The sequence below is a fragment of the Micromesistius poutassou genome (assembly GCF_964030765.1).
Source record: "Micromesistius poutassou genome assembly, chromosome: 16".
Lineage (NCBI taxonomy): Eukaryota > Metazoa > Chordata > Actinopteri > Gadiformes > Gadidae > Micromesistius > Micromesistius poutassou.
Genome location: NC_140286.1, coordinates 7987228 through 8006643, shown reverse-complemented (window position 1 = coordinate 8006643; position 19416 = coordinate 7987228). Strand labels below are relative to the sequence as shown.

Here is a 19416-nt window from a genome sequence, read left to right as displayed (position 1 = left end):
TTTCAAGTCCATTTATAAAGCGATGACTCTTTTGTTCATTGAGCCGGGTCTGACGATTCCCACGGTTAAAGCATGCAAACACAACACAACACGACACAACACGATACACCACACAACACAAAATGAGAATGTAGTACAACGTGGCGACTGCTCAGATCGCGGCCTCAGACGCCGTGACCAAACCTCGGCCTGTTGTCCTGTGTGAGACATGCATTTATGAGGGGGGGGGGGGGGGGGGGGGGGGGTGGCGGGGTTAAGGTGACACAAGACCCCGCCCACCCCTCGTGAAAACCACCACCATGTCAGGGCTGGTCAGAGATCGTTTGAGAGGAGAAGAGGAGGAGGAGGAGGAGGAGAAGGAGGAGTTGAGTTGGAGGATGAGGAAGAGGAACTTACATCGCGGAGACAGGCAGAGAGCTAGAGTCCCCAAGGTGCGGTTAGTGTAACAGTGAGGTTCTGGGCAAGGACACAGTAGAGAGGCAGGAGAGCAGAGAGAGACAGAGAGCCGAGGGTTATAAAGAAAGGAGGGAGGAAGGGGAGAAGCAAAAGAGCGGGAGATGTTATTCACTAGAGTTGAAGGGGGGGGGGGGGGGGGGGGGGGGGGTAGGAGGGCGTGGGGGGGGGCGGTTTCCTTTGTTTTATCAACTGGAGCCACATGTTGATGAGGCCCAGTGATTCACAACATCGTGGGCATCCACACCTGCTGTCACCAAGGTTACCAGATAGCTAGCTTAGACTACACAGACAGAGACACAGTGGTGGCTGGTTCGGCATCACAAGGCCACATCACAGGGCCACATCACAAGATAAACATTCCGGGGAGGTGTGTAAATAGTGAGTGTGTAGTGTGTGTAAGAAGTGGTCCCTTGGAGATTGCAGGAACAAAATCCAGACAGATTTCAACATCTTGCCAGCTTGGGGAACACCAAACTCAACTGGGATGCGGTGCTAGAAGCACTGCTATCTATTGTATTTACCCAAATAAAACCAAACAGACTCACACTTGTAGTCCAATTCTAATCCTATACTAAAAAGGGGAAGTGAACAGCAGCTGGCCTTATAGTAATAATAATAATACAGACTAACACAGCAGGCAATTGGTACATATGGGATTATGGAGTCTTATTGTGCCATGGGTCTGTAACTGAAATAAAGTCTGAATGTGAGCCAAGTGTTGCCTTGTATTCATACATCTAGCTACCAACACAAATTTGGCAATACATTATTAACCAACCAAAGAACAGAAACCAGGACCCATGGGAAAATAAAAGCCATCAAGTCATGCATATATTCCGATTGATTTAATTCTGCCGATAAATCTCTTTATTTCCATTAGTTCTTTCCATTTCCTCCCACAGATCCAACCCCAACATCTCCGCAGACATCAGGAGAGGACCTGTCCACACTGACGCGTCATTGACCATCACACCGGTGTCACTCTTTAGGTACCAGGGTACATCAAATGAGCAGACCCATAATTAGTGGTATGAGCAATACCTATGTTAGTCCTATAACAACGCCTCTGTCACAATTTAAGGTCCTATTGCCTCGTCGAGCTGGAATCACCCATCTCTCTGTGGAGCTGTAGGAGCCAATAGAGCAGAACCTGGAAAGAGAATTTGGGAGAATCCAAAGTGCCCCACTAAACAACACCCACTACACATTAAATCACCAGGATTCTGGATGATGTTTTAATCAAGTTAATATAATTAAAATCGCTGTTGAATCATAACCCACTGCATATATTGGTATTCACCCAATGTTTGCAAGTAGTCGAAAGCCTGTAGATGTGTGTAGTATTGGCAAAGAGGTGATTACCAAGCTAGAGGCAGTGCGACGAAGTGGAAGTATCTCAGTCACCAAAACGCAAAGTGAAGTGGATGAAGTAACACTAGTGCATATGAAAGATAAATGATTAAACATTACCATTGCATCAGTCAGTAGTTTCAATCTAAGAAAAAAATATGAAAACATTAACATGGCATTTATCACATGTAACTGACTCGGTTTAGATATCCATATCTAGATATATCTTAAGAGGAGATGCATGGAAAATGTTTTTTTATTTGGATTGAATGTAAAGGTTTAGGATTCAGAACAGTGTGGCTTGGATTTTTAAAATTAATTGAACAGTATTCTGTTAAATTATCATTATGAGCTCAAACGATTACTAAATGATTGCAAAGATTAATGCATGAATACTGGATACTCATTAGTCCTGCTTCGTCTTCTGTTGAAATTAAGTCTGTGTGTGTTCACTCTTTCGTAACGCAATATATTTTCCAGTGCATCAAAAGGAATATACCGCTGAGGAACATTGTTACAACTAGTGCAAAAAAAGATTGAATGTTGTCTATGTGACAACAAACCTCCTCCACTCTGGTACGCAACAGCACCATGCACTACCATGTGAAAAGTGTGTACAAAGCCTTCCACTCTGATTTTAACCTCAATTGAAATTGAAACCTCCGTGCCGATGTCCAATAACCACTCGGGGGGGGGGGGGGCAAAAAGATCAGGAGAAAACAGCGATGCCGTGTCCCTGTGGTGCAAACACATTTACCTCAATACACCCGGACGAGCCTCTGTCCGCGTCGGCGTGCCTGGAGCCGTCCCTGGAGCCGTCCCTGCCGTTGTGTCCGAGCCCCGCGGCCGACGGCCTCCTCTCCTCCCGGCAGCCCTGCTCCAGCAGCTTCTTGTTGAGGATGCGCGCCGCGTTCTCCGCCAGCGAGTACCCCGGGGGCGCTGACAGGTCCTGCCGTATGCTGGCCCCCCCAACCTCGGGGGTCCGCTCGCCCTGCGGCTCCGCCGCCAGCTGCACGGGGCTCGGGGACCGCCCGCGACAATTCCGGGGGAACTCCTGCGCTGCGGCCGCCGCGACCCTGTGGTCCAGGGGAGCGTGCGCGGGGCTGGGCTCGGCCGTGGGGGGCGGCGTGGCCCGCACACGGCTGGGCGACTTGTTGAACTTCTGCAGGGGGTCGTAGGCCACGGGCGTGTGGTCGATGATGTTGAAGAGGCTGGAGAGGCCGTCGTTGATGGTGGTGTGCACTGGGCTGTCGCGCGTGGTGGTGGAGCGCGCCCACGCCGATTCGCTGTTGCCCTTCTGTGGTGCCACATTGGCGGCGGCGGCGGTGGGGGCGGGGGCGGTGACAGCTGGCGGGGGCGTCCGGCTGCAGGCGGGCGCCAGCTCCGCCGCCGCCTTGCCCGACGCGGACATCTTGCGCTGGAGCTTCGGGGAGCCGTACTTGGGCGAGCAGCAGGGCCGCTCGAACTTGCTCTGCCCCACGGGGGAGTACTGCACCTTGCGCGTGCCGCGGGACGGAGAGGAGATGGGCGTGGAGCCCCCGCCCTTGGGGGTGTGGCAGCGGTGGGGGCTGCTGGTGAGGTTGCGCAGCGCGTCCGTCTGCAGGCCCACGCTGATGGTCTGTGTGGTCTGCGTGCCCCGCGTGGTGAAGCCGTTGGTCTGGCACGCCGTGTCCCGCAGCGCCGGGCCCTGCGGCGAGCGGATGGCATTCCGCACTGAGAACGCCACCTCCTTCATGTCGTCGCTCAGGTTCCTGGAGAGCTGCAGGTCCAGCGAGGTGGCGTAGCCCACCGTGGGGCATATGGGGGGCTGGGCGGACCAGCGGGCGCCGCCGCCGCCAAACACCTCGTCCGGCACCGCCACCCCGGACACACCCTCCGCCCCGCCTTTGGATTTGCTCCCTCTGGGGTACAGGAAGTCGGCGTCGGCGGTCGCAGCACACTCGGAGACCACCAGGGGCCGGGGAGGGCTGTGGAGGATGTGGACCCCGTAGTGGTCGGCCCCAAGAGGGCCGGCCGGCAGCGCCCCGGCGCCCCTCAGGCCGGCCTTGGCGTGGCAGTGCTCGGGGCTGCTCAGGGTGCTGGTGGTCAGGGTGGCGCTGGTGGTGAGGAACCAGGCGGGCGGCTGGAAGGGGTCCGGGTGGGCCTCCAGGGGCCGCTCCGACGCCCAGGCCTCCAGCAGGGGCACGTGGCCGGCGGCCTCGGCCGAGGGGAAGTCCCAGCCCTTGCTGTTGAACTCCTCGATGTACTTGAGGTCGTCGGGGGACAGGGGAGGGGTGGCGTCGTCCCGCTCTTGGTCGCCATGGCGACTCTTGTCCGGGAGGAAGGGCGAGCTGTCCATCAGCCGCTGGAAGTCGCTCATGGAACACACCGATTTGGCTCTGTGGATGTGTGTCACACACACACACACACACACACACACACACACACACACACACACACACACACACACACACACACACACACACACACACACACACACACACACACACACACACACACACACACACACACACGAATGAGAGGGACTATGAAATCCCACATCTTGATAGTTATAGTCCACAGTTTTTTACAGTATTACCTTCACTACACGGGGAAGTGGAAGTTTGAAGGGCAGGCTGTGCAGTATGCAGCATTAGTACAGTGTGCAGCATTAGTACAGTGTGCATTATTCAACAGGGATTTTTGAGTTAGATAACATGGCGTTTTGAAAACCATCATGAAGAAAAAAAAAAACTACCTAAATCACTGCTGGGAACAAAGGAACTAACCGTTACCTCTGATAGAAGTCAGCAGAGGCAACACAACAGGTTCACTCCCACAGGCTTTAGAACTCTGTACCTCCGCAAGCAGAGGAGCAACGGAGAGGGAGGGGGCCTATTCCTTAAAGTTCAGTCCCAGTGGGATTGCCAACTGTTGTGACAATAATGAAAATGCAGCAGCGAAAATGCAGCAGCTCCTTAAAAAATAATGTATGAAGAACGGCTCTTGGGGAGGTCTGCCTGTCTGTGTGTGTCTGTGTTAGTAGAGAGGTTACCTGAACAGATTCCCACCGCCCATCTCTTCTTCAGGGTACTCGGGACAGCTCTCTCGCTCAGATATCTCATTCAGAGCCTGCTACCAGTAAAAAAATAAAATACATCAAAGATAGGAAGGAACAGTCCTCCACAGCAGTACAGATTAAAAAGTGCTTGAAAGAAGCTCAACTGCCGAGCACAAATTGATATAGATTGCTAGGCGTCTTGATTTGCCTAATTACTTGCGCACTCACATAATTAAATGATTATAGAGAGAGTAAACATTGACATTTTATTTTTTCACACTTATCACAGGGATAAGTGTAGCGGTTGGATTTTACGGTATGACGACATATTAAAGCTGCCATCAGCGATTTTAGCTCGCCCCACTTTGTTTTGATTAAATTCATTGCGTCGAGTCACAGGGATTCACTCGGATCCACAGCGACGGCCAGCCGTCCCGGCAAACGCATGAGAACCATGAGACTCGGTCACAACACGGGCCGAATCAAAACAAAGCAGGGGGAGCCAAAACCACTCCATGCACCCTTAGCCTCAGACTGGGACGAGAGGGGGAGAAAGGTGTAACGTAAGCCAACACACGACCTCCTTCATGCAGGGGAACCTCTTCTCGCTGTCCAGCCTGCACGGCGGCGGGGCCTCCAGGCCGCCCGTGGGGTCCAGGGACAAGGCGTCCAGGAACAGGCTCTCCGTCTGGACCTTGAGCCTGGCCCTGGCGCCCGGGATGTCCTCCGGCACGGCGGCGTCCGACTCGGAGTGGGAGCGCGCGGCCGCCGAGGGCGAGCGAGGGGAGCGAGGGGAACGCGGGGGGGCCAAGCCCCCCTCCTTGAAGTCCGCCCCCTCGGCCCGGCGGGCGGTCAGCTCCCGCTGCATCTGAGAGAGGACGGCACGGCGGACATGTTTTAGGTTAGGTCACCATGGTCAACAGTCAAAACGGGATCGCTGGGTAAGATCAAGCTGGAACATAAGCTGGTCTTATTTTACTTGCATTATGTGTTCCATTCTCTTTTTGCCGTTACCTTGAGCAGAGCGATTGGACCTGAAACTATTTCCATCCCCCTCCAGGGATCACTACAGTAGGATTGGATTGAACCCCTCCCTGGTGAATGACAATACCAGCCAGCCGTCATAATATTACTTGTTCTATAAACTCACTGACGCCATAACCACAAGCCCCGAGACTGCTACCCCGAAGCAGAGCCCTGCTGGTGCCCCAAGTTAAAGCCTTTACAAGGAACATGCAAGAGCGACGTGCCTTGAACTGCAAAAGGAGGTGGTTGTCTGGGGAGGAGTAATATCAAAGCAACCTCATTGACATTCTACCCCAGTTAAGAAAGTGAATTGGCACACCCTGATAGGCAACTCAGATCAGTTCAAGGTGTCTGTTGTCCATAGCAGGGCCCCTCTTCACACGCACAATGTTCAGATGGCATCGCCTTTCGTCTGATTTGAAATGATCCGGAGCAGGTGGGGGCGTCGCTGAATATGTATGCCCTTCCCTGCTTTATATTCACACGCTGAGACCCACTCCCAGCAGGGAGCCCCCCCGGAAGCCACAGAGAAACCAAGAGAGGATGGCGCCTGACTAATATGCTTGAACGCGAGGCAGGGACATTCAACCTCATCAAGGGTACCGGACCCCCAATGCGACAAGTGGAAGCAATGACTGTCAGGTCAGGGGCAAGCTATCTATTTACAGGATGTATGCTATCTGTTTACAGGGAGGTTTGCTATCCGTTTACAGGAAGTATGCCATCATTATACGGTGCTTCCTATCCACTGATGCCTCAGCACTTGCGACCCGGCTCTTCTGTGTGTGCAGAATATGGAAAGTGGTCATATTTGGCTCTTTATCCCTGCTTCAAAGCGTGCATTAGCCTTCTCACCGGCATCCTGTTCCAGGCTGCGACGCTCCCTGGACTTCAGGAGGTGGTCGATACATGGCCCGTCGCCTCATCGATGCCCACTGGAGACGTCGGTTATGTATCGGACGCTACCCATTAGCAAAGGCCTGCTGCTGAACTAGACCGTAGCGAGGAAGATAAGGCAGGGCAGGGACTGCATGATGCCACTCTCCCTGCTCTTCTTCTAGGTGACGTCACTCCCCTTCGCCCTGTTTTTCTTTTTAATTTCCTGTCGTGTGAGAATTTCACCGGTGCAGCTTTTACATCCTGTTAGATGCACACATTATATTAGCACGCATGTGCGCGCACGTGCACATTCACGCAAACACACAATTAAATATAAATGTGTTAACGGTGTGTAAGGTGTTAAATGAAGCTGCTTCCTATAGAAATTCAAAAGATATATACTGTCTTGCCTGCCACCTGCCAAATCAAATATCTCACTGCAGTGCAGAGTGGGAGGAGCCAAGGTATAAAAATGGGAGAAGAGAATCTTCTATAAAACATTGAATGTTTTAATAAATGACCTTGATTTAATTATTACTTCTGTGCGCATTTTCCCCATTAAGTTTGTACTGCATCCTGTTATCGCTTCTATCAATCTTTGCGTTTCCCGGTCTCCTGATAAAGTCTACTAATTCCGACAGAGAGAGGTCATGTCACATTCATTGAACACACTTTTGATTCGCCTGGTGAGATAAGCCAAAAATGTCAAATATCAAATAATTATCAATACAATTTTGAGGTGGGCTTGTTAAGTGCTTTAGGCTCACCCCTGAGGTTGAACAAAACGCAGGCGTTCCTTTCAGTGTTCCTTTGTGAGGAAAGCCACAAGTCCACAGTCCAGTTTTAAAAAGGCAAAAGTTTCATCCGCGTCTCTAAAGCTCTGTTTCCTATTCTTCTGGCCAACCTTCACACAGAGTCTCTGGGATTTTTCTTTTAAATGTATTTCACCCACTCACTCTCTGCCTCGTCTTCGCCTTCGTCTCGGCCCCCATGCTCGCTCGAGTTTCATTTGATGCTCTCTATTCATTACTTTCTCCTCCTCTCACGCTCTCTTTCCGGTCCTTTCCAACCGCGGATATCTCTCACCCTCTCCCTCTCTGAACCCTTTGTACAATAAACTCTTTCTCCGTCTTTTCTCTTTCCCACCACATCCCCTTCCTCTCTTTCTCTTTCTTCCTCAACTCAACTTCTTTCACGCTTTCTCTCGTTTCATTCCCTTTCTCTATTTTTCTTCCCCCTGCAAAAAACCAAAGAACCAAGCAACCCCTGCAACCAAACATCCCACTAAAGATTACATCATACTCTACACTATCAAACACAACATAAAACAACAATAACAATAACAATCCTGACACCACCACCACCCCCCCCTGTGCTGCAGTGCGAGTGGCGGCCTCACCCGCTCCATCTTGCGATGCAGCTCACGGGCACTACTGTCCCACTCCTGGCGCTCACGGTCCTGGCGCTCCAGCAGCTCGGCCCGCTCACGGCCCCAGCGCCGCTCGCCGTGCTGCAGCTTCCAGCGCAGGTCCAGCGAGGCGTTGTGGCTCTCCGCCAGCAGCCTCTGGTGCTCCTCGCGCTCCTGCTGCCGGGGGGAGGCCCGCTCCTCCGGGGAGCCCCCCACCCCGCCGCCCTCGCCCCCCTGGGCCTCGCCCCGCGTGTCCTCCAGCTGGGGTCGGTGTTTCGATTCAGAAAGGAAAAGGGGGGACGGGATGGGGGGGACACAAGACGAGACCAGTTTAGCCTGAAGTCAGGGTCGATAAGGGGGGTTACAGTGGTGCACCGTTTTTTTGGACGATTCAGTATTTACAGCGATTTTTTGGATCCTTTGCACACAATAAAGGATGCATGAAACCCAACAAGGCAACCCAGCACTAATCAGCTTACTCTTTTTTGTTTCAAAAGGGTGAAAGGCATGCAACTAGGGTTTTCTTGCATCATCAAATTATCTTGCATCATCAAAGATGCTGCGAGTGAGAACCAGAGGGAGGAAGGGAGGGAGACAGAAAGACAGAGACAGAGAGACAGAGAACGAGAAGAGAAGGGAGAGCGAGTGCGAGAGAGGAACTACCGACCGCAGCACAGAGGATTGTACAGCAGCGATCTGGTTCGACTGATCATCCACGGCTGCCCTCTCCCAAAAAAAAACAGTTTGAATGATTTCCATTGTCATGGTAATACCTTTACTGATCACACCATTATATTGCCTTTTGTAAAGCCTCGTTATACCCTCAAGTACACAGGGAGCAACAGCTGCTGAATGAATTAATGTTGGCACTCAGGAGGGACATGTTATAAGTCGAGATGGTAATTCAGAGGGGGGGTTTTCCAATGCTGCCAATGACCAACGGAGCAGGGGGATGTCGTCCTATCTAAAGTAGGCATTTGTATTAATAGATTATTTTCCTAGGACCCTTTTTAAAAGTGTTTGATAAAAGCGCTGGGGCATTTTATTAAGCCATAAGAATTTGTGACAATTTTCCTCCGTAAGCCAATATAATAGCATAGTCATGTCCTGGAAACTAAAGCAAATTGTTATTTTTATGTAGTTATTATTGTGCTATTGAGCATGAAGGAACGGAGGCGTCTCAGAGGGAAGTTATTCAACCGACGGTCTCAGATTGAGACCATCTAGCAGACTATAACCTGAGGGATTCCTATCAAGCAGAAAAACTATTTAACACTCAATCTCCAGCAATGATGAGCTAAATACCCTAATGAGCTAAATAGCCCCTTGAACTGGGAACAAATACGAGGGTCTTCCTCCATAGATCAGAGTTGGGGACGAAATCACAGACTATGGAAGTTGCTGTACCTGTTATCTACCAATCCTTCCCCCACAAAGCCTTTACGAAGACCATATTTTTGGAATAACCTTGCATTTCTGTTCCATATGGCTAGGTTGCACTTTGTCACGTTGTTGTTTTTTAAAGCACTAGGTTGTCATTTTTCACAGAACTATGACTGCCTTGGTCGCCACTCTAGTTTCTCATTTAATTTAAAGCGTCTCTTGTAAAGTCGCTATGGATGAAATGGTCTGACACAAACAGGAGGAATTCATCTCATGCCGTTGACCCTGGCAGAAGCTATGGAGAGTGTATACTAAGTGTGTACAGTATATAGAGTGTGTAGAGTCTGTGTATCTAGGGTGTGTGTATCTAGAGCATGTGTATCTAGAGTGTGTGTATCTAGAGTGTGTGTATCTAGAGTGTATCTAAAGCATGTGCATCTAGAGTGTGTGTGTATCTAGAGTGTATCTAGAGCGTGTGTATCCAGTGTATCTAGTGTGTAGAGTCTGTGTATCTAGAGTGTGTGTATCTAGAGCAGGGGTCAGCAACCTTTTCAACATGCAGTGCCAGTTGGACATTTTCTCATTAATGAGTGTGCCTTAAGGAACAATATATTAAATATTAAGCTGAATTATGACACAACGACCAAAAACATTTCCAGAAGACCTGGAATTGTATTATTTCCATATAGTCCACAATCATGCATCAACATTTTAAAGTTTTTTTGTTGTTGTTATATTTGCAACATGGGCTTACAAATTATAATTACATATATCCCATCTTAAAATACTGCTGTATTTTAGCGGTGTGCCAATGATTATGCGTCCACGTGCCAGTGGTGGCACGCGTGCCTAGGGTTGCCGACCCCTGATCTAGAGCATGTGTATCTAGAGTGTATCTAGAGTGTATCTAGAGCATGTGTATCTAGAGCGTGTGTATCTAGAGTGTATCTAGAGCGTGTGTATCTAGAGTGTATCTAGAGCATGTGTATCTAGAGTGTATCTAGAGCATGTGTATCTAGAGTGTGTATCTAGAGCATGTGTATCTAGAGCATGTGTATCTAGAGTGTATCTAGAGCATGTGTATCTAGTGTGTATCTAGAGCATGTGTATCCAGTGTATCTAGAGCAGGGGTTCCCAAACTTTTCCATGCCAAGGCCCCCCAAAAATCATTAGCTTCTGGCCGGGGACCCCCTTTGCAAACCCACCAACAATGCTACAAAATATGTCAGCAGCTTGATAAATGGCGCAAACCGCCAGGTCTAAACATGACGTCATGGCGTCGTGAACGATGTTTTGACTGGTAGGCAATCAGAAAGATGACTATGGCAAATTATATGTTCCATTATTATAAATTATATTTTATAATTATGATTTTTTTTTAAAAATCAGATTTAAAATATTTATTAAAAAATAATTAGAATTTTTTTTTTTTGTCTTTCCTTTTTTTTTCTTATCTTCCCTCCAATTTTCTGAGGCCCCCCTAGCGCCCCCTGGCGGCCCCCCAGGGGGCCGCGGCCCCCACTTTGAAAACCACTGATCTAGAGCATGTGTATCTAGAGCATGTGTATCTAGAGCGTGTGTATCTAGAGTGTGTGTATATAGTGTATATAGAGTGTGTATCTAGAGTGTGTGTATCTAGAGCGTATCTAGAGCATGTGTATCTAGAGTGTGTGTATCTAGAGTGTGTGTATCTAGAGCATGTGTATCTAGAGTGTGTATCTAGAGCATGTGTATCTAGAGCATGTGTATCTAGAGTGTATCTAGAGCATGTGTATCCAGTGTATCTAGAGCATGTGTATCTAGAGCATGTGTATCTAGAACGTGTGTATCTAGAGCGTGTGTATCTAGAGCGTGTGTATCTAGAGTGTGTGTATATAGTGTATATAGAGTGTGTATCTAGAGTGTGTGTATCTAGAGCGTATCTAGAGCATGTGTATCTAGAGTGTGTGTATCTAGAGTGTGTGTATCTAGAGTGTGTGTATCTAGAGTGTGTATCTAGAGTGTGTGTGTATGGGGTGACCGTGGGTGTGCTGTACCTGGGCAGTCGCCTGACACTTCATCTGGGCCCACTTGACCTCCCAGGCTGCCTTGTCGTTGGCGTAGGACTGCTGCAGCTGGCGCCGCCGGGCCTCCTCCTCCCGCACCTCCACGCGGAACTCCTCCAGCAGCGTGCGCAGCGCCTGCAGCATGCGCCGGTTCTCCCCGAACTGCGGACAGGAAATGAGGAGCATAATCAGATCAAACTCTGATTTATTGGTATTAATCCTATTAAAGGGAAATGTTGATGTTGGAGCAGCAGCAAGCTGAAAAGGACAAATCAAATGAGAGAATATAAGAATACAAATGGCAATGACTACAGTATGTGTACACACACACACACACACACACACACACCTTTACAAAATACGTCCTAATCTAACCTAATCTACCTAATCTATGAAACAGAGGTGAAACTCGACTGAATCCAAAACATGTATTGACGTGGTCATCACCCAAAGATGATGCATAAACAGTGGCAAATAAAATTATATGTAAAATAAATCATTACGATGATAATGAAACCAAGCTGGATCATCAAGCAGAGAAAACACGTATGCTTGACAAATATATACGTTATAAACACATTCAGTGTGCAGCGAACGACGGCTGCACGTTCAGTGTGTTCCTGCAGTGCCTAGAGAGAGCGGCTCTCGGGGATCTGTGGGAACAAGGTCTTGAGAGATAGTTCTGGGGGTAAAACGCCCCTGTTCCGTGACTTATCATTAAATTAATGTTTCTGGCTGCATTACAGGAAGATCTCGTGAGAGCAACCAGGCTATAGGCATAGTCACATGCTGAAAGCATCTGTAAGACCAGAAGACACCGGGAACAGTATGGAATAGAACTGGGTTATCCAGCTGCAGATGTCTTATATAAACAAAGACAGAGTCTTAAGCAAGGGTTAGGGTTAGAGTGAGGGTACTTAATACTTGCTTGCCATCAGTATGAGCAGGGGTTTAGCTGTAGTCAGCTTTTATAGCAGCCTTTGTGCAGGACACCAGGGCCACTCCTGGATGAACAGGAGGTCATCATCATCAGTTAAAGCCGATACAGTGGTGTGTGTGTGTGTGACCGCTGTGTCACACACTCAACATCTGCTGGGGTCCTGCTCTGCTCTGCTGTAGTGGGGCGCTAATGCGCTAAATGGTTGGTACATAGATTTAGCGTTCCCCACCTGTCACTTGAGTAGCGTTACTCTGGGCCTCCCGGGTGACTCTGTACAACAGCCGGTTTGCCAAAATAAAACAAGGAAAATATTTTTTTTTCTGGTGAGGAGTGGGTGGGGGGGTGGGGGGGGGGGGGGAGGTGGGTAACTCAGATCGCTGTACAAATCAAAATTCCACACAAACGCGAGCACTTACGGGCGTTCAATAATGCATGTAGGACTCAAAACACTGAGACAGGGTTCTCGACTCTCGTAAAAACAAGAGGGAAACCGGAGCTCTGAGCTTGTCAGAATGGCGCACAAACGCATGGCGGGATCACAATGACGCCTTCCAACATCCATCACCGCTCTGTAGAGACGTACACACTCTTGTATAGGATCTAGGGGGGCGTCCGGCCCTTTGTGGGAACATGGGGCCCGTTCACCATAAACCACCAACTGTAGCTATCTAGGTCATCCTTCTCATTTGCATACTGTGCCAAACTGTGGCAATGAATAGCAGAAAAAAAAAGGTTTACACTAAATGAGAAAAACACCGGCAATAATAATAATTACCAAAAATAAATCTGGTATAAAACTGGCATTAATACATTAATTCTGTCTTTGTATGGGTATGGGATTGTGTGTGCATGTGTTTATATATATGTATTTATCTGCATGCATATTATGAACAATAAAAAGCACAGTGTGTGTGTTTGTCTGTGAGTGAGTGAGTGAGTGAGTGAGTGAGTGAGTGAGTGAGTGAGTGTAACCTGTCGCTGATGCTGTTGTGGATCCGGGAAGGAGGGCCCCTGGTCGGGGACGTGACCCCCTGGGGTTCGAGGCGTGCTCTGCCGGTCCCTGCTCGCCGTCTCCTCGTCCGCCTGCTCAGAGATCACCCCCAGCTCCGGGATGCCCTCCATCTTCTCAAACTGGAGCAGGCGTGCACATGGAGATGGGAAGAGCAGTCATCGTTGTGAAAAAATAAATCCACACATGTTCTTTACCATGGCGTGCAATGCTGGTACCGTAAAACATCTTGTATAATATTGGAAAGAATAATTTCCAATATTATACGGTTCTGTTTGGGTCTCACAAAGTGTTATTTTTGACTCAAATGTATAACTTTTTTCAACCTTGAAATATGAGGGGGACTTTCAAAAAGCGAAACCGCTTTTGCAGAGTGGGCGTTTCCCATTGGCTGCACACCCTAGCTTGAGAAAGTGTGACGTGTGTTTTGCCCCACACTCTTGCGCCTATGGAAACCTGTCCTGTTTTTCTAAAACCTTATCAGATCAGTTTCTTTTTTACTCAGAGGCAGAAGTGATTCTGCTTAAATGGGGGCTTACCTTAATTTAATTTATCTATTTATTATTTATCTATGATAAGAGGAGGCAACAGAGAGTTCAGCAACATGTGATGCAAGAGGAAGTCAATCAAACCATTAAAACACATCCTGCATGGCAACACCCTGAGGTTAATGAACCATAACTCCAAAGACTTGCATCGACCAATCAAACCACAAAATAGCTTGGTTACCACACAAAAGCTCAACCGAAAAGAAAAAAAAAAATCAATGGCACTAGCATTGAAACACACTTCCTCTCTAACCAGCAACCACAGAGCCCAACTTCCTGCCGATACAGGAGGAGAGCCCAGCATGATAACAGTGATAGATGGCAGAAGCGCTACAGTGAAGACAACACGGACCACTGCCTTTTGCTGACAGGCTGGTCCTTGAGACGGAGCTCAACCCTTTTAGTGCCAAGTTCACTGACATCAAAGCATGCACACACACACACACACACACACACACACACACACACACACACACACACACACACACACACACACACACACACACACACACACACACACACACACACACACACACACACACACACAGTGTAACTAGAATGCAACTGTCAATTCTCTTAAGCAAAGAACGATTAATCCTTAAACTATTAGGACCTGGGAAAGACCTTATTAGAAGTTAAACTACTCCCCTGATTAAAACCCGTCCCGCTGCGTGTCATTGAATTCACACCTTCAGGACATGGAGGGTACAAAGGTCAACCAATCAGAAGGAGTCCCTGCTGTCACAGGACACAGAATCCCTCCACTGAACACAGAGATGGACCAGATTGGTTTGTGTTTGCGCCACGGGGTGAATGCCATTAGTGCGGCTTTCAAGTCAAGTCTTTTTTTCATTTGCATGGACCGCCACGTTTAATGCGGTCCATGCAGTTTAGATTGTAATCAATGACAAAATACAGACATTCATCCATGGCCCTATTTACACAAGCACAATGACAAGCGACCACCTTCATGTTTTTTTTAATCTAGATTAATCTAGATGCATAAGGGATGAAGAAGCATCTCAATACTTCTCTCGCATAATCAGGAACTTTGGAAAAAGTCAATCTAGATTAAAAATTACCTAAATCTAGATATAATCTAGATCTAAAAATGGGAAAAATCAATAGCACACTTCTAAAAATGGGATGCAGTAAAATCTCGATATTTCAATCACGCAATCAGAATTTAATTTTCTCATCTAGATACAACCTAGAATCAAAAGGGGATGCAGGATCATCCGCGGCCCCCGGTGCACACGGGGCGCGCCCACCCACCTCAGGGTGGTGCGGGGCCTCGTCGGCGGGGTCCGTCCTGCGGTCCAGCCTCCAGTGCATGAGGATCCAGCGCAGCTTCATGTAGAAGATGACCGTGTTGTGCCTGAAGAGCCGCAGCTCCTGCTGCAGCAGGCCCCTCTCCTGGGCCCAGGGGCCCTCGTGGCCCTGCAGGCCCTGGAGCTGCAGCCCCCCGCGCCGAGCCTCCAGACACGCCTGCTGCTCCTCCTCCACCTCCAGGTGGCTCTGGACCACACAAATAAGCGATGTGTACAATGTTGACTCTGTTAGTTAGCTGGAACGGTTTGTTTGCATTGGGACAAATACAGACAGTTATGTTGTACCATTTGTCTAATCTGTTGCATTGTGGTATTTTGCAATTTCCGTCCCCAGATGAGTTTTCCCAACCACAATCCTTAAGTAAAATACATAATAAGTATAATAAGTACCTTAAGGACATTAAGCATAAAAGGAGATGCCATTACTTTCAAATATATATATATAAGGATACTATTACTATACCACCACCACCACTACTTTTACCACTACCGTACAGTACTACTACTACATTCATTCAGATTTCCTACGAGTCATTCCATGTCTTGCGTTGTGTTGACCAGCCCCACGTGTGTGCATGTCATTCAGGGTACCATACCTGGGGCAGGGACCCCACAGTCTCCCGGTCTGGCACTCTGTGTCTTCGCTCGTGTTCCAGGCGGAACTGGATCTCCGAACCAGCCGTGTCCCGCAGCTGTTCAGCAAAAGCAAACAGTTAATCTCCCACACCCTCTTCGTAGAGGGAAGATGGTGTTGAATCACATGAGTGGGATTACGATCATGACAACTTTCTGTACGAGTAGGCAGAGGATGTATTTGCTGGGGTTTTCGCCCCGCCCCCTCTCCCCCACTTCAAACTTCATAGCAAAGAAAATTGACATGAGCTCAAGATAATAATGGTATCCGAGCTTCTGGTGGAGAGAGCCCCTTCAGGGTACGTTTCTCGTTTCACACTCCAGAAACATCAAAGCCTTTTGATGTCATTTTAGGTGAGACACACACCCCGACCCGTATGCGCACTTGCATACACTCACACACACACACACACACACCACTCTTTCACTATGGAGAGCTAGGGATGATGTCATTGTTTTGCAACAGATAATGAAAACCTCCAAGTTTTTTGTTATTATTACAGTTTTCATGTCTGTCATGATTTGTACACTGAAGACTCATTGTACTCATTGTATTGTGTGGTTTTCCCATATATTGATAATGAAATGGATTTTTCATGTGATGAAAGACTAGCTTTAAATCACGTGGGACGTCCATCACCAAAGTGCTTTGTTTAACACTACCTTGCCTCCCCGGTGACCTTAACGCAAAAGACAACAGCGCATATTATAAACCTCAACGAGTTTTGATACCCTGATGTAATATGCATTCTCTTGCCCTGCCTCTCCCCGGCTGCCAGCGAATGAACCCGTTGATCTCTGTCTGGGCCCAATGTCAGACGACAGGGGAGCCATCTGTACAGTGTGTTGCAGAGCAACGCTTTAAAAACCTCTCTTCTCCCACCGTGCCCGATGGGTGGTGCTTTCATTATATTTGGGGTATTTGTTCATTTTTTTTTACCGGAGAATCTAGCATAGCATATGGAATGTCCACTATATACGTCAAGATGTTGTCACCTCTGTCATGAACCTGGTCATCACAGCCGGTACAGAGCTATAACCTGCTGAAGTGAGACTTTTGGGCTGAAATTGTCAGAAAACAGTATTTAAAGAGATCAATTCTAACTCACCCCTTCATTGTCTACACATTACTTTTTAGAGCGCAGCATTGAAGCACAGGTGGGGAGCGGTGGATGTACTTACTGTAACCCTAGCTAGCCACTATGTGCTGCATCAGGGTTGTGTCAGTGCTTTAAAGGCTGTATGAAGGGGGAGTTTTGTTTCAGATGGAAACAGCCAGCACCCAAAGCGCTGGGTCGTCTGATTAAAATGCTCCTCTTATTTAGAGCTCAGCATTTTGAATGCGCATTTGTGTGTGTGTGTGCGTGTGTATATGTGCACGCGCATGTGTGTATGTGTGCCTGCATATGTGCCGGGTGCTGGTTGATAACGATCTAGCCTGATGGGCGTTCGGCATTGCCATCGCTATAGACTGAGCTCGCCCTGCTTCAATATCTTCCTAGAGGTCGATAGCAATGCCTCAGAAAAAAGCGGAAGAGAGCTGGATTAGAATTGCTGAGTCAAGTCATTACAATACAGCCTGGAGTGGGGCAGTGTCCACACACACACACACACACACACACACACACACACACACACACACACACACACACACACACACACACACACACACACACACACACACACACACACACACACACACACACACACACACACCCCAATAGCTCTCGATGTGGCCGTGCTCTCCTTTTTTGGTGTACATAGCAGGACAACTTGGGAGTACGTCCTCTATACTTTTAGACCTCGACCTCAGACAAATTTAAGCACTGCATATATTTATTTATGCTGGAAGCTAGCTGTCGATATATTTATCCGTTGTTGAGTTTAGTTGTTTGTCTGCAACTTTTGTGTTTGTAATGTTATATCTACCCAGTCTGCATATATCTCTATATAAAAAAAAAGATATAAAGTAATGTAAGAGAGTACATTCAAGCACGTTTTGTCTTTTTCTCTCACTTCCAGTTAATGTTGTATGCTTAAGCAGTGTACCAGAATGTAAAGATATTATATGTGTAATCAAGTTATCCTTGTAGTTCTACACTGCATAATATAACACACATTTTCAAAGCATTGCATTTTCTCCCCTCCCACAGTGTGGCGTATTATTAAAGTGTCAAAGTGTTTTTGCATCCCTTTTATCAAAATGACTTTTGTTCATAGGCAAACTCCCAAATAACAATGCAACCTCACCCGCTCAATCATTGATTTCCCCATGGGTTTTTTATCACAATGTAAAGAAACCAATGAACTCCTTCGACTCTCTTCCAAAGCACCCCCCCTTTCCCCCGCCCCCACACACACACACACACACACACACTCCTGCTGCTGAGCTGGGTAGACCAGTGTAAGGTCTGCTGTAAGGGGGGGGGGGAGGGGGGTGGGGGTTAACGTTTGGCGAGGGATTGCGGTGCACACTGACCTCCACGTTCAGAGCCAGGGGCCTGTGGTGGTACCTAGTGAGTCCCGCCGCCACGGCCCTGCCCTGGGGCAGGGAGCCCTGGCCGCCGGGGTGGCCCCCGCCCTGGCCCAGGCTGTGGGGCTCCGCGCCTCGCTCCTGTCCTAGTCGCCACTCCAGCTCATCCCTCTGACCGGACTGTGAGGTGGGGGGGTGGGGGAGGGGAGGGGACGGGTGGGGGGAGGGGGAGGGGACGGGTGTGGGGGGGTGGGGGAGGGTGGCCGTGCAGGGGCGGGACAGTAGGGGAGGTAGTAGGGGTAGTAGGGTGGGTGTATCCGGGGAGGGGGTGGGGGGGGGGGGTGGGGGGGGTTACAAGAAGGAGTGTGGGTTGGCGTTAGGGGCCACCGGGGGAAGGGTGGGGGGGGTGCCGACAGATGGGGTAGTACACCGGTGTGGGTGGGGGCGGGGGAGGTGGTGCAGGTAGGATGGTGGGTGGTGGGGAGGGGTGGGGGGTGGAGGTGAGGGTGGAAATGAGGGTGGGAGGGAGGGAGAAGGACCAGATGACAACAATGGAGGGATGGAGGGAATGGGAGGAGAGCATGAGGGGGAGGAGGGGGACAACAGGAAACCATAACAAACAAAATAATAAAATGGGCGAAGAACAGAATCTTAGTTGGTGGTGGTGGTGGTGGTGGCAAGTGTTTGTGTGTGATGGGGATGAGATTGGGGGGGGTGGACGGGGGGGTTCGGGTGGGTATTTGGGGGGACGGGGGGACGGGTGGGGTTCAACGGAGACACTACACAGCGTGACAAAGTACAAATGGACTACAGTATGAAGAAAAGCGCAAAGAGGAAGACCAACTTAAACACGACGGTGTATGAGAGAGAGGAGAAGAGGACGAGAATGAGGACG

General features: G+C 48.9%; 1 protein-coding gene across 1 annotated transcript in view; it reads right to left on the bottom strand.

Annotated features, from left to right (window-relative positions):
- Nucleotides 1-19416, bottom strand: part of mtcl1 (microtubule crosslinking factor 1) — a gene marked incomplete at its 5' end in the record, with an annotated part of 46931 nt that overhangs the window by 1722 nt on the left and 25793 nt on the right. The window contains 9 exons of the mRNA XM_084481476.1: nucleotides 2564-4184; nucleotides 4841-4917; nucleotides 5427-5714; nucleotides 8151-8420; nucleotides 11579-11749; nucleotides 13500-13658; nucleotides 15360-15587; nucleotides 16012-16107; nucleotides 18528-18701. Coding sequence (XP_084337602.1) covers nucleotides 2564-4184; nucleotides 4841-4917; nucleotides 5427-5714; nucleotides 8151-8420; nucleotides 11579-11749; nucleotides 13500-13658; nucleotides 15360-15587; nucleotides 16012-16107; nucleotides 18528-18701 — 3084 coding nt within the window. The remainder of the gene's footprint in view (nucleotides 1-2563; nucleotides 4185-4840; nucleotides 4918-5426; nucleotides 5715-8150; nucleotides 8421-11578; nucleotides 11750-13499; nucleotides 13659-15359; nucleotides 15588-16011; nucleotides 16108-18527; nucleotides 18702-19416) is intronic.